Source organism: Halichoerus grypus, chromosome 8, assembly GCF_964656455.1.
Source record: "Halichoerus grypus chromosome 8, mHalGry1.hap1.1, whole genome shotgun sequence".
Classification (NCBI taxonomy): domain Eukaryota; kingdom Metazoa; phylum Chordata; class Mammalia; order Carnivora; family Phocidae; genus Halichoerus; species Halichoerus grypus.
The window spans coordinates 63,073,821-63,090,121 of NC_135719.1; the positions used below are offsets into that span (position 1 = coordinate 63,073,821).

General features: G+C 36.0%; 2 protein-coding genes across 6 annotated transcripts in view; one reads left to right on the top strand and one right to left on the bottom strand.

Annotated features, from left to right (window-relative positions):
• The window catches only part of FGF7 (fibroblast growth factor 7), a 58,091-nt gene extending 45,251 nt beyond the window's left edge, over window positions 1-12,840 (bottom strand). Inside the window, exons 1-2 of one of the 4 annotated variants that reach the window (XM_078079376.1) lie at window positions 12,545-12,840; window positions 11,403-11,779 (exon numbers count right to left, since the gene is read on the bottom strand). In XM_078079376.1, coding sequence (XP_077935502.1) covers window positions 11,403-11,688 — 286 coding nt within the window. In that variant the 5' untranslated portion in view covers window positions 11,689-11,779; window positions 12,545-12,840. Of the gene's footprint in view, window positions 1-11,402; window positions 11,959-12,544 lie in introns of all 4 variants that reach the window. The other 3 variants (XM_078079375.1, XM_078079378.1, XM_078079379.1) reach the window with 3 other exon arrangements.
• Window positions 1-16,301, top strand: part of FAM227B (family with sequence similarity 227 member B) — a 210,149-nt gene that overhangs the window by 121,907 nt on the left and 71,941 nt on the right. The window lies entirely within an intron of this gene.

Here is a 16,301-nt window from a genome sequence, read left to right on the forward strand (position 1 = left end):
CAGCACCTCCTTATGTCTATTAAACATCCAACATTATTGTGTGGATTGTAATGCATTATTTGTACAGGGAGTTGAGCACAATTTCTCAGAAACAGAGACACCTTGATAGGCTTATATAAGTGGGAAAACACCTTGCTTCACTGCCTACTTCATGATTTAGAGGAAATAAAGCTATGCACAGCTACTTGACTACTGAGTGCACTGCTTACATAATTGTAGCAGGGGATGCAGCTCTAATGGCCGTAAAAGTTGGCTTATCTTAAAGAATGTGGCAGATAACCTCCATAATTTTGTCCTTAAAAGCCAAACATATGCCTTAAAACTGTTGTTTCTCTCACTTTTTAGAAACTGTTATGGGAAAAACATCCTCCATAATGATAATGTAGCTTTTACAGTGAATATTTATGGCCACCTGACTTAAACAGGTTACAATTATGATCAAAGACTGAAAAAGCATTAAAAAGAAAAAGTATGCAGTTATCCAGAAAAACAATATTACTCCAATTAGCAGGACTTCAATTATGCCTTCAGAAAAGTTACCATTTGAAGAAAAAATTACCCTTTAAAAGAAATAGTCATTTTTAGTAAACAGAGCAATCAAAGTCTGACAACTGATAAAGGGCAAATGTTCTAATATTTTTAATAGAAAAAAAGGTTACCTTAGTGAGCTTAACATTGATACCTGGCAAGGTATTAAGTCACTTTCCATTTCCCACCTTTTCAATACTGTCTTACTACCAGGCATCTCTAAAGTATCTCCTCTAAGGGTAATATATTTGTCCTCTCTCTTTCATACGGCTCATCCTTCAGATCATTTCCTCCCAGAAAAGACTTCATGCCCATTTCCTCAAGCTGAGTCGGGCAACCCACTAATTGCTCTGAACTTGCCTCCTCTGACTTATAGTTCACCCTCCACACCCAACTAAACTGTTAATTCTCTAAAAATATGGACTGTGGAATTGCTTATTATTGTAGTCCAAGTCTGGGATAGGGAAGGTATCAATGAATTTTGTTGAATTAATAAAAGAGTGAAAAAAAAGAAGTCATCAGTCTTTCAAAGTTTTGTATGATGTCTTCATTATTCATGCAAACAAGGGAGGAAACTGTCTACTGCCTGCAGGTGATCTCCCCATGAGAGATGCTGCACTATGAACCAGACCAACCAAGCTTTTATCAGAAGTACAGTTTGAAATGCTATAAAACACCAAGATTATCCAAGGATCGGACTACTGGCACTAAAACAAACTGAGAGTGTATTCACCAACTCCCCACTTCTCCCTAGCTCTCTCTCCGTATACATACATATGTCCTCTCCACCCTTTGACACTAGTCACTATGTCCGGGATCAATCGCATATGTGCTACTAATAAGTAGGCAGATTCCCTATCCAAAAATTATTAGCCCACTGCTTGGTTTTACTAGTATAGCTCATTTAATTCTTAAAGACTTTTTCTCTGTGTCTCCTTGCTCATTTAATTCTTAAAGACTTTTCCTCTTTGTATCTCCTTTTAATGCAGATATTCCTTAAACCAGTATCAACTAATTATCATTTTTTTCTGCATGTAGTTTTTGATATGCAAGAATTAGTTGACAGTCAGATGAAAACAAGAATGGGTGTTGAGGAGGCCATAACTTTTCCAGGATTGGTCCTCACCATGCCGTGTCAATCATCCTTCTAGTATCACCAGTGCTACCTGTGCCTGCTTAGATCATTGGCCTCTGCAATAAAACTTTTCCACCAGCCTCTTGAAATTACCCAGAAAAACATTAAGTCAAATAGGTTCTAGAGGCCAGTACTTTCTTTTAGAGAATAAGAGAGAAGAGGAAAATGAGATGTGCCTCTCTTTTATTTCAGCAAACTTTTAATTCTTGTCTGCATTAAATTTTCATGATCATTTAGTAATATATTTCTTATCCATGACTAATTTTAGATGTGTAAAAACTTAAGGGAGAAATATATTGAATGACTGTCAGTCCATCTCACTTCTTCCACCTCTTGCACTGGGCTTAAGTGCTCCTTCCTCTACCATTAGGAGACAAAAGGAAGAATAAGACATGATGCTTATATTTCTGTAACTTATATTTTTTAGTGGCATTGCCAAATGCAAACAGAAAGAATCCTAAGACAAGGCAAATGTGCTATGTATGGCTGGAAAAGGCAATTCTATTTAACATCTCCAATAAGTGACCTCTTCAAAGTGTACTGAAATTAATTCATTAAATTTGCAGTTCTCCCTTCAGTTTATGCTAAGTTTCAAAATTTTTTAAATTTTTTTTAAAGATTTTATTTATTTGACAGAGAGAGACACAGTGAGAGAGGGAACACAGCAGGGGGAGTGGGAGAGAGAGAAGCAAGCCTCCTGCCGAGCAGGGAGCCCGATGCGGGACTCGATCCCAGGACCCTGGGATCATGACCTGAGCCGAAGGCAGACGCTTAATGACTGAGCCACCCAGGCGCCCATAAGTTTCAAATTTCTAAATAGTTTTTGGCCAGTAAATAAAACTTGTTCTTTATTGATATAATTGAAATAACTTCAAACTTTTGCTCAAACTACTTTTTTGAAAAGTAAACGTTTATTGTTTTTAGGCACATAAGTAAGAATTCTTCAATCATGTTCTAATCCTAAAACATTTTTAGGTTAATGCGTAGGAAATGCTTTTGGTCAGTTTCTAGATTGCCTAAATAATAGGTATTGGACATCATTTCAGATTAGGAGAATAGTCCTATAAAGCTGCTCAAAACTCAAAAAAGAGCTTCAAGCTAGGCTTCAATCTCATCGCAAATCTCTGGATTTCAGCCCAGCATGCATCTATACCCAAAATACTACCCTAATTGTCCAAAATCATATTCAGGCTCCTAACTTTGGCACAGATTCTTGGTTCAAGGTCATTCTTTAAATATTGCTTCGGGTCCATTTTATAGTCTTTTTATTTGGAACCAAAAAATGAAGGGAAGCTTGGTTTAGTTCTTCACTGCACCATAGAGAGATCCCTAGGCAATAGCTCTCAAATTGCAATTTTTAAAAAAGATTTATTTATTTATCTTAGAGAGAGGGGAGAGGGACAGAGGGAGAGGAAGTGAGAGAATCTCAAGCATGGGGCTGGATCTCACGACCCTGAGATCATGACCTGAGCTGAAACCAAGAGTTGGTGCTCAACCGAGTGAGCCACCCAGTCACCCCTCTCAAATTACAATTTAATGAAATTTAAGTGTTCTATCCAAATCAGAGAGAGAGTTGGGGGGCGGGAGCAATGTACTCTGTGTCAAGTTTGGGAAACCATATATAATCTCCTCCTGGAGTTTTGCAATTTATATTAGTATAATTTGGCTCAGAGTTTGCCTACTGCGAAACTTGTTCACTTTTATTTAACCTAATATTTCCCAATCAGTTAGCCACAGGAATTGTGCCACAGGAAACACCATTAATATCTCAAGGGACACTAGTGTCCTAAGAAACAAAAGTTTGGAATTGCTGCCTTAAGAAAAATCTGCATGCTGAGTTGATTCTGAATTTGTTCCAAATGCATTTTCTCAATATTATCTACAATTACATCTTAAGTTCACATAGGCAGATAAATGGAAAATATTACATGATAATTTTAACATAAGTATGGTATTTGAGCATATTGAAATATACCTCATTTGCCCTGTCTCATATTAACCATAAAAAATAAACTCAGTTTGCATATAGTCCTGATAAATAAAGATTATTGCAATTTTAGGTACAAATTTAACTAATAGATTCAAACCTCCTATTTGAGTATCATCTGCAATAATCTATTATTATTTCAACCTCTCTGTACACTATTTAGTTTGGTTTTGTTTTGATCTCAGAAGTTCTCCCACTATTATCAGTCTATTGCATTCCATTGCCCTTATTCTTTAAGTGCATCAAAAAAGTTAATAGAGCCCTATTTTATGAGGATCCTTTGTGTTTAAATCCACCCTAAACTTAAAATGCAAAATCTGGGGTGCCTGACTGGCTCGGTTGGTGGAGAGTGCTACTCTTGATCTCAGGGTTGTGAATTGGAGCCCCAAATTGGGTGTAGAGATTACTTAAAAATAAAATCTTTAAAACAAATATAATGCAAAATCCATTTATTTTTATATAAAGTCCTTTTTTTCCTTTCCTCTCTTGCCTATTTCTTCACCTATTTACAAAGATGTTGCCAACCTATTTATTCTCAGAAGGACACTAGCTAATGGCTCTAGCAAGTACTCATGCTCACTCTAGTAGAAGTGATTCCATTCTTATGCAGGGAAGTTGACTGGAACAGAGAACCTCCAGAGCCAGTTCTCCCCCAATATACATCAAACGTTTTCCCTCTGAGAATGATATTATCTGCCTGAAAGACAAATTTTACCTGGACATGGATATTAGATCATTCTTTTCTCTGCTTCCTCACCCTAATCCCTTTGTCTTTATATATACTACAAAAACCCTTTTGCACAACTAAGGTAAATAGGTAAATTTGCTTTGCTAGCAAATTAGGGATGGCTTCTCTACCTAAGTCAGGTGCAGATATAATCTCAAATGTAGTAGGTATGAATCTTGGTCAAGAAACAGTTAAATGTTTCTGAACCATGTGAAAGGCAGAGGATTTTCATTTTCCAACCTATTTCGTGTGTAGAAAGACTGGATATGAACCTGGAGTGCATTATGCTAAGTGAAATAAGCCAGACACAGATGGACAAATACTACATGATGCCACTTATAGGAGGAATCTAAAATAGTCAAACTCGTAGAAGCAGAGAGTAGAATGGTGGTTACCAGGGGTTGGGGGGGGAGGGAGAAATAGGGAGGTATTAGTCAAAGGGTGCTAAGTTTCAACTATGCAAGGTGAATATGTCCTAGAGATATACTGTGCAGTGTAGGGCCTATAGTTTATACTGTTGCATGGTATATTTAAATATTTGCTAAAAGGATGGATCTTATGCTAAGTGTTCTTATCACAAAATAATAATAATAAATTAAAAGGCAGGAGGGAACTTGTGGAACTGATGGATATGTTTATGGCATAGATTATGGTGGTAGTTTCACAGATGTAGAAATTGGTCAATTTGTATACATTAAGTACAGATTTTTGTATGTCAACATACCTCAATAAAGTGTTTTTTTTTTTTAAAGAAAGATTGGATATGGTTCAGAAAAGGAAGGAATTCATATGGAACCTCATTTCATTTAATGAGTTCTTGTTTCTCCATATTACTTAGATATGCGCAATTCTTGCCTTTTCTTCTGTGTGCCATATGTGAAATATAGAAAAGTATTGTATTCCAGTAGTGATGCAAAAGAAGTTACTGTACTACCAAAAGTTTTTGATACAGAGAAAGAAAGCTAGGATCCTTAGAAAAGAAAGAAAGCTTTGCTTTAATCCCAAATTTACAAAGAAAACCAACCTCTAACTTCATATCCTTTTCACTAATCTGGATAGACCCTCTAGGCTTGTGGTTCCCACTTCCCTGGGTTTTCAGACTTCAGGTTGTCTCTTTAAATCACTGCCTTGAACTCTTGTGTGGTGGCCGTAGGAGATGAGACCCTAATTTGGGGGCATCTGTGTTCATAGTCATAAGTGGCTCATTTAAGTGCCAAGTGAGCTGGCACTGATGTCTGTACTCCAGGTCCCCTGCTGTAGCACCACTTGGAAGTGTCAGAAGAGATTCAGACCTGCCTGACATTGTGAGACTGTGGCACAGGACCTATTCTTCCCTGCAATGAACTCATTTGCCAAAGAAGCCTTCTTACATAGTAGCTACAGAGCTGTCATCACATGCATTTCCAGGCCAGTTCTCCAAATGTTGGAGCCACTGAGATTTGTCAGAGAGGTCAACTGGACCCAGAAGAACTTCCTCAATGCATAATTCAGTCATTCCTGATAAACCCATTTCGAAATCCTCCAGGGTATAAGTTAACTATGGAGCCATTTAAGGGCTCTGAAACATTCCTGGGACATGAGGGGATCCAGGCTGAAATAGAACCCTTGGTCCCATTGAATAATGGCTTTTAACATTTCTGCATAGTAAAATCACTAGAAAGCGTTAACGAACACTGATGCCTGAATCTTCCCCACCTTCTCAGGATTCTGATTTAATTGGACTGTGGTTTCTCAATAATCTAATGTGATCCTCTAATGTGATCCAGTGGTTCTCAGTTTGGGCAGCATTTCAGAATTATCTGAGGAAATTTTTAAATTCCTGGTGCCCAGGCTGCACCTCATATCAATTTAATGAGAGTCTTTGTGGGTGGGACCAGGCATCAGTATTTTTTTAAAGTTCCCTAGCTGATTACAATATTTAGCCAAGGCTGAGTAATAGGAAAACCTAGAAAAGGGAACCTGGCTGACTGAAAGCTGTCTTCTTGCATTCTCTCCAATTCACTTGGGTCTCTGAATGCTCTAAAACTGTAGGCTAAAGAGTTCTAATACAGCTGAGTCAAAAGGGAAAATATATGTTCAGATGCTCTGGGTTGGCATAGAAAAGAAAGTCATGGTCAGTTCAGATGAGGATTTACAAAATAAATAAGAGATGCACCTGTGGCAATAAATTATGTGTACTTTGTAAGTGCCAGACACTTGTATTAGCCAAAAAAAAAGAGGAAAACTATACAATGAAAAATAATCTTTATTATTAGAATTCTCAAAGAATAGGTAATATTTCCAAATCTGCTCCCCAGCAATTTATCCATCTTCCATAATTTAAAGCCTTGACAACTTACTTAAGGGAATGTAGGTCACCAGTTCTACAGGATTGCATTTTGTCAGTAATGCTAGGATTTTGGTTCAATTCCATAGATATGTTTCTCATTGTCTCTTTTTTTAAGGTGGGGTTGCCCTGGTTTTCTTATTTTTGTTTTGATAATGTGAATTATTATTCTTTTATGTAACTTGCTAAGAACTGTTTGGAGCATAAGCAAGTTTACCATCTCCATATTTAGAGGTGGTATGTATGTTTGCTAGCTACTAGCAGAGATTATTGCTGAGTAGGATCTTATCCAAAGAATTGTTGACAATTGGGTTGCTGAAGATTTTGTGGCCAAAGTCAAATCCCACAACACTGTGTTTATTTGCTTTTTGCCAATTGTTAGGCCATATCCCGTCACAGTCTAACAATCCAAAAAAGAATATTGCCAAATCATTGGCTAGTTTTCAGAATGGCTAACCCTTTTCTTGCTATGGGCCTTACAATGCTTAATTCTAATAAGTGAGGCATGCTTTTGCTTGAGTCAGTGGCTTATCACAATTAAGGATTTCTTCTTAAAAGAAATGGGTCATATTGACCATGGTTGGGAAGAGCAAAAGTTTTTAGTAATTGGATCCCAAAAGCAAGAAAATCATCTCGAGGGACTGAGTTCTTTGTTCCACATCTGTCTCTCAGGGCAGCTGTCAGTTGCCCAGTGCACTGCTGCCATCTCTCACTTGGCACCTCAATTCCCAGCTTAAACAGCAGTGTTATTTCTGTCAGGTGTGGAGTGATTGACTCTGTCTGTTGATGGAGTGCCTGGTCCAAAAATTATCTAAATTCACCCTCTTGCCCTTCCCCAAGGGGAGAGCTCTGATGACAACAGTGGAAGTGTTGACCATCCATTACCAATCCCTTTAAGATGTTATTAATGCTCTCCTTCTGCAGAGAACATGAATATTTATTTCATTTTAGAAGGGCATGTTATGCTTTTATTGCCCTTATTATTAGTTCAGGTTACGTTCCAGTTTTGTCACTTGCAAACCTACTATAAGGCCAAATGTGGAACCACCAGAGAGGACAGGCTTTCTTGCCTCCCGGGTGAGAATAGTATGTAATCTGAGGACCAGTTCTTCAGTAACAGCTTCTCTTCCCTCAGTGTCAGTAATGTGGTCCAGCATCTCCTGGCCTCTTGTGAATTCCTACATTTACATAGTCGGGTCTTACATGTCTATTAGTACAAGTCTTATTTTTGTTGGGTTCCTTGGTGTGCTTTTTCTGCAATTTACTCATTCTAATCTAGATTTAAAATATTTCACAAGACAACACCATAATTAAGACTGAAGTGAAAACTAATGATGTAATGTATGGTGACTAACATAATAAAATAAAATTAACTTAAATTAATTTTAAAAAAAGACTGAAGTGAGGTCCTCACAACTCAGGATAGCTTAAGTAATTTTTTAATTCCCTAATGATATGAGACATGAGCTATCATATCCACCTCCCTACCACTCCCCTTCTCTTCCTCTAGGCCCTCCATCTATCTACCCCAGCCCAAGTTTCTGGAAACAGAATTATATATACAGATTTTTTACCTCTTCTACTCACTCCAGTCCATTATCTTAGCAATGTCTTATAAGTAACATGTTTCTGAAGAAGTTATTCTTCCGTTAGTAAGTAAGCAGTCCTTCAAAACCTATTCATTTCATCAGGTAACTTTTCCCTTCATTCAAAGCAAAGCCGTAAGAATGGAGTGGGGACCTTCTCCTGGTAATGCAGAGAAAACTATGTTTCACACAAGCTAACATCTAACTTTTCATGCAAAATTTTATGATCTAAGACATTTAAATCTATACCATCTTAAAAGACCTCCAAAGAAAGGTGTTCAACAACCACTGCACACATTTAAGGCATCAGAATACTGAAAATGAAATGCAGAGTTTGATTCTGATCTGTCAAACTTACTGAACTCTGCTGCATTTCACTCTAGTAGACAAACCAATAACCTTTTACTCTCATTTTAAAAATAGGAAGGAAATATCTTTTGTTCATTTGTTCATTCATTCAATTAATGATTGAGGAATGTAAATAGTTTTCATATTTATAATTTCAAGTTTTTTGTTCTTCTTTGACTTCTTAAACAAATTTTGTTGAGCACTTTCTTTGTACCTGGATATAGTAGCTTCAACTTCACATGTGTCAATTTGCACATTTTATGTGTGGGGCATTCACACTTAAAATTAGTAAGGCTGCCCCAGAAATAATAGGAAATGACTACCAGAATTCTCTTCTAATAAGTTATTCTCCATTTATTTTTCAATGAAGCATTTCCTTTTTATCTTAGGATTTCCTAATAGACAACTGTGAATTAGCTTCTTTTTAACTATGATGAAGCTTGACTGGCTCCTTCCTCAATAGGATAGCAACACACCCTGACAAGGGTTTTAGGGTTTACTTAAAGCATCCCATTGAAAGTTTCTCTTTCCAGGAGAATTCACCATATCAAGAAAGTATATTTATATATACAGTCTATGAAAAAAGCTTATAGATGTGAAAACTATTTATATAATATATATCCTGTCTTGAAGTACATTGCTATTGTGACATTCTGATTAATGATACAGAATGAATTTCTTTCTTTCTCTCTCTTTCGTTTTTACTGTAGAATTAGAGTAGAGGAGGAATGGTGTACCAAATTGGCTTTATGGTTACTCAAGGTTAATGCTAAATTGTGTTTCAAACTATAAAATAAGTTTGGCATCTTGTGTATGCTTACAAACACCTGAGTTTCATGGTTTCAAGAAATTTTAACGCAAAATAAAACACATATGTGAATGTGTCCCAATTGTAGATATTTTCCATCCCAAATTATTATGCATACTGTTCATTTTCACTGGATTTTACATCTAATTTTTCACTTTTCATTATTTGACAAAAGCATTCAAAAGGAATTAGTTGGCATACAGAAGAATTCTACAGTGCTTAGGTTTGATAACCATATTGCTACAATTTAAAATTTGTTCTGACAGCTCATTTATCCTTGAGATAATATTCACCTATCTCACTTAAAGTATGTGGTATTATATAATGAGTACTTAGATTTGTTCACATTTATGTGATATATTCTATGGATTAGAATAGAATAGACTGTAAGAACTAGAAGGTATATAGGAGATCATCTGTACATAACCCACATCTTGGAGATGAAAAAACCGAGAATTGGAAAGAATTAAAAATTGTTCCAGAATTATTCACAGACAGATATTAGACCTATGTGTCTTAACTTCCACCTGGGTTCTGTCTCCTCTACCAGGTTCCATTATCCATGATAAATCTCAATAATTTTTTTAAAAATTGATTATAATCCAAATTCTGTTGCTCACATAGGAGTGATTATCCACAAAACCTTCCTCCAAATAGTTATTTCTTTACCTAAACTTTAGTATAATCAGAACAATATTCTAAGACTAATATGATAATTTTATTAATAATAGTAATAATTAAACTATAGTTGTTAATAATCCATTAAGATGGCCTTAGCATTCTATGTCAATTATAGTTACAAAGAAGATCCTCTTATTTACATATTGGAAACATAATTCCCCAAATTCCCACTTATTGGTTCATTAATTAAGAAGCCTAAAAATCATTCATTAAACAAGCAACAAAAGTTTCAAGTACTCACTGCAAGCAAAATGTACTGCAAGTACTGAAGCAAATGTTTACACCATCAACCCCATGCCTTCTTTTTCAATTGACTTTAACATACTTAATATTATAAGATGATATAATAATATTGTTCAAGTGCTAGTAATACAAACAAAATTGATTTTCATTCAGGGATTTTAAATTCTTACTACATATGCTGAGTATTTTACCCCATTAAATTTAAAACTATTGAAATTGTTTATTAATCATAACTGCTAAATAGTAAGTCCAACCCTGATATTTTAACATGAAAAAAAATAACTGATTTTTGGAGAAAATGTAAGGTACACTAACAGAATCATGGACATCTCTTCCAACTCACTTTTATTTCCTCCTTCACATTTATATTTCTCTTAAGGTAACATAAAACTATGGCATAGAAGATTTAAAGAAAATGTTAGGAAGAACCTATTTTTTTGTTAGGTAAATAAACAATCTAATACAAACTCATTATGATGTGAACAGATGAGGATACCACAGGTTCCCTTCTATTTTATAACTGTACACAATTGCACAAGTTGCTGAATGCATTTTTGAGCACAGATTAAGTATTTCACACTACAGAAATATTGTTTCAAAGAAAATCAAATTACTTTTTGAAATAAATTTTCTGTGCCTCACACTAATGAGTAGCTTTTGATGAGCATTTACCACGTACTATTTTAGAGTTCCTAATGAGTTTTGCTTGAAGACAGTGAGTCACATTTCAGTGTGAATAATATCATTTACATTTTGCTTAGCTTATAAGCATTTTGAGCTTAGGACATTGGGATTATATTTTCAAATTGGCTTGGGTTATCAGTTTCAACTATAATATTGGTAGATTTGACGTGTTACAGTAGATGTTTTTGGAAACATAATCCAATGATCCCAATTTAGAGAAATTAAAAGATGATGGTTAATTTTTTTTTCAAAAAAAAGAAAGGAAACTAAGAAAGCCTGTCACTTGAAAAATGATTCTTTCACAGATTAAGGTTTATACGCAGTGCTATAAATAAAGGACATTACTTACTGTAACTGTTCTTCATCTCTTGGGTTCCTTTGACTTTGCCTCGTTTATCAATCCTCAGATACCACTGTGTTCGACAGAAGAGTCTTCTCACTCTTATATCCCCTCCTTCCATGTAATCATAACTTCTTGTATGTCGCTCAGGGCTGGAACAGTTCACATTTGTAGCCATTTGCTCTGGAGTCATGTCATTGCAAGCTAAAGATATAGTGCCCACTAGACAGATAATGTGAAAGCATGATCTGTAGAGCAAAGTTGGCAGGATCCATGTCAGTATCCATTTGCGCATTATAGTGTAGTGCTCCGGGTGTTCATGAATAACATAATGAAAATTAAATCTTGAGTTGATTGTTGCTCCTAGGTCATTGACCTCTTCCTATCTGTGAATTGTAGATTGATTTAAGAAAGAGTAGTTGTTTTTATCCAAATTGTTATCCTTATCCTTTTAGTTCCTGATAACAATACAGGATTCCTCCTTAAATAACTCTCTGTTGGTATTTCCTTATAAAAACAGGTTGTAATAAGCTCAGTTGCTGCAACACTGTTTACTACTTGACTTCTGTTTGCAATGAGAGATTAAGAATAGGGAAGGGAGGGGAGGGGAAGATGAAAAATTGTATGTATAAATTTCAGTGGGTAAATAGTATTATAACAACAGTATAGTTTGTACTGTGAAGGCACATTTAAAACAGCCTTCACAGAGGATGTCAACATCTTCATCTCTCTCTATGTAGATTTATAAAAGTTATGCATTACTAGAGACAAATCAGACTATGATTGTACCATTTATTCCGGTTGCTATTTGGTAAGAAACATTTGCAGTTAGAGCTATTGATTTAAATTAAGTCCTGAAATCACTATTAACAAAGTATAAATGCTTTCCCTAGATTTGTTTATTGTATGCTTTTATGTTTGTGGTTAATCAGTTATTTTCTCCTGAACTACCCACATTTCTCAAGTTAAATGCCAGTATTGTCTGGAAAACGTCAACCTTATCTTTATGTAAGTTCTACAAGCATAATTACTATAGATAATTACATGGCTCAAAAGTCTGGCAACTTTACTTTTCCCCTCAGCACTAAAACCAGAGAAAGAAGTAAACTACCATTCAGCATTATTTTTAAAGACAAATAATAGTAACTTACTTGTTCTGTTGATAACAGCTGGATACACAAGAATTCCATGTCTGTTGTCTGCCTTGTGCAACTTGAGCCTCTCTACTGTAGCTACAAACTATTTTTCAGCTGAGAAATTCTCCAGCAGAATCATAATTGTTTCCATAAATCAACAGGCAAGAGGATTTTCTCTCTGTGTGAGCGCGTGTATGCTTGTGTGTGTGTGTGTGGAGCCTTTTTATTCAGGGCTTTTCGATAAATACCTTTGCTGACCTCATTGGAAGCAATTAAAACTTAACCAGTGAGCTGTTAGTTGAATACAACAGCAAGAATAAAGGAGGCTTATATAGTATTCATTCAATGGTCATGAGAGGGAGCTATGAACATGGTTTATGCTAAATCTACCAGTGGGTACCTACTTTGTAGAAACAGATCTCTGATTCTGAAGCAGTTAAAAGGGGAAAGGGAATTTTTTATACCATCTTTACAACATCGGAGTTGTATATAAGCTGAAAAATATTCTTTTGAACATATATAAAAGGGATTTTTGCTAGTTAGAAAACCTTTTCCATAGCTTTATGATATGTGCATTTCTACTGTTACTTCTTTGCTCTCAGAATTTTAGAACAAAACTAGCCTGTGTTAATTAACTCACATCTTAGTGTTCTAAAGCACTATGTGGCCAAGTTAAGTGCGTATCTTTCCATACAGAGGTATTTTACCATGGTATATGAGTATAATTTTTAGATTTTATATTCCTAGACTGAAAGTGAAAAGACCTAGTTTCTTATTTGAGCTGAGCCACTAATTACCAGTATGACTCTGGGCAAGTCACTTGGCATTTCTGAGTCTCAGCTACTACATTTGTAAAATTAGTGCATTAGTCTAAATGATTCTATGGTGCCTTGTAGTTTTAAAATTCTGTGACTTTGACTTGTACTAACTACTAATATAAGGAAGAGATTGCATACTTTTCAAGATTATAATCCTTGAAAATTAAAAATAAAGAAAATGGTTTTACACTGGTTATCAGTGTTTGACTCTTGCCTCAATAAGAACATTAGCACAATAAATAAATGTTTATGTAAGGATGGAATTATAAGAGCTATAGTTAACGTAAATAAGAGAAAGCTATTGTAGTTTCCAACATGAGTTATTCTCTCCTTTACTTCCTATTCTGGCATTATATATATAGTAGTGTTCTAGTGTTTTATTAGATATTTGCTGCAAAATAATTGCATTATAAATCTAAATCAATATTTAGGAATGTTTTTTGAAATTCTCTTTCCCATGTTAATACCCCCAACACACACACACACACACACACACACACACACACACACACACCACTTGAAATGCACTATTTTACCACCAGGTGGTGCATATAGACCAAATAGGAAAAGGAAATTAAGTCCTTTCACTCAGATTATAGTGTATGTGATTTCTATGCTTTTGGGGAACAGACTCAAGAGCATGGAATAGTCTAAATGTACCGAGTTACTCTTTGGGCACCAGATTTTGAAATTTATAAGTTTACTAGAGCAGAGGAGGGTGGGCCCTTCTCTAATTGCATCTGTTGAATAGGTCACTCTAAAATACTCTACCATGTATTTCTCCAAAAGGAGGAAGAGGAGAAGGGAAAGAAAGTATGATGCTACTGTGTTCTGAATCATAGCCCTACAGGCAACAATAAGGAGCAGTGTCAGAACTCCTAGAACTTGGATATTCTCTCTAAAGAAGTGAAAATTATTAACAGTTCACATGTAAAAATATTCAAGAGCTACTTAATCCATCTGTTCCACACTGACCATACAGATTTTAAACTAAGGAATCAATAGATTAAAAGTCAAAATTCGCTAATTAAATGCTCAAGACTTAAGAGAAATGGATACTTTGTTGATAAAGACTGCTAGAGCCTCCTTAAAATCTGCTCTATAGGGTTAACTGTAAAATTGGAAACGAAGCACAAAATTGTGATCTATTCACTTTAAGTTCATTAGATGCTATTGTACTCTGTGATTTGAAAATATAATCCCCATAATATTAACAAGTGGCTTCTCAACAAGGGAACTATATTTAAATCTTTTGATTATCAGGACGCCTGAGTGGCTCAGTTGATTAAGCATCTGCCTTCGGCTCAGGTCATAATCCCGGAGTCCTGGGACAGAGTCCCACTTCCGAGTCCCACTTACGGCTCCTTGCTCAGCGGGGAGCCTGCTTCTCCCTCTGCCCCTCCCCCTGCTCATGCTCTCGCGCGTGCTCTCTCTCTGACAAATAAATAAATAAAATCTTTTAAAGAAAAATTAAAAATAAATAAATAAATAAAACTAACTTTTGATTATCTGTTTTCCTAATGGAAAATAATTAATTCAAGATAGGCCCACAACCTGTTTCACTAACACCACAGCTGTAATGAAGACTTCATTTATGCCCTTATTATACTTATACTTTAAGAAGTATTCTCCAGAAACCAAGAGTAACTTTAGGTATCTCTAGATGGGGTAACACTCTGGGTTTTTTTAAATTTTATTTTATTTAAATTCAATTAATTAACATATAATGTATTATTAGTTTCAGAGGCAGAGCTCAGTGATTCATCAGTTGCATATAACACCCAGTGCTCATTACATCACATGCCCTCCTTTCTGCCCATCACCCAGTTACCCCATCCCCCCACCACCTCCGCTCCAGCAACCCTCAGTTTGTATCCTGTAACTAAGAGTCTCTTGTGGTTTTTCTCCCTCTCTGATTTCATCTTATTTTATTTTTCCCTCCCTTCCCCTATGATCCTCTGTTTTGCTTCTTAAACTCCACATATGAGTGACATCAGATGATAATTGTCTTTCTCTGATTGACTTATTTCGCTTAGCATAATACCCTCTAGTTCCATCCACATCGTTGCATATGGTAAGATTTCATTTTTGAAGGCTGAGTAATATTCCATTGTATATAGATACCACATCTTCTTTATCCATTCATCTGTTGATGGACATCTGGGCTCTTTCCATAATTTGGCTATTGTGGACATTGCTGCTATAAACATTGGGGTACAGGTGCCCTTTTGGATCACTATGTTTGTATCCTTTGGGTAAATACCTACTAGTGCAATTGCTGGGTCATAGGGTAGTTTTTTTGAGGAACCTCCATACTGTTTTCCAGAGTGGCTATACCAGCTTGCATTCCCACCAGCAGTATAAGAGGGTTCCCTGTTTTCCTCATCTTCACCAACATTTGTTTTTTCCTGACTTGTTAATTTTAACCATTCTGACTGCTGTGAGTTGGTATCTCATTGTGGTTTTTATTTGTAGTTCCCTGATACTGAGTGATGTTGAGCATTTTTTCATGTGTCTGTTGGCCATCTGGATGTCTTCTTTGGAGAAATGTTTGTTCATGTCTTCTGCCCATTTTTCATCTTATGAGAGAAAGTCACCATCAGGGAGTACTATATAGAAAAGTTACATGGTGCTATGAGTGTCCACAACAGGTGGCAGTAGGGAAACTTTCCCTGCAGTAATGCCAGTAAAGCTGCAATTTAAAGGGTGAGTGGGGGCGCCTGGGTGGCTCAGTCGTTAAGCGTCTGCCTTCGGCTCAGGTCATGATCCCAGGGTCCTGGGATCGAGTCCCACATCGGGCTCCCTGCTCGGCAGGAAGCCTGCTTCTCCCTCTCCCACTCCCCCTGCTTGTGTTCCTGCTCTCGCTATGTCTCTCTCTGTCAAATAAATAAATAAATAAATAAATAAATAAATAAATAAATAAAGGGTGAGTGGGAATTAAGCAGGTGAACAGG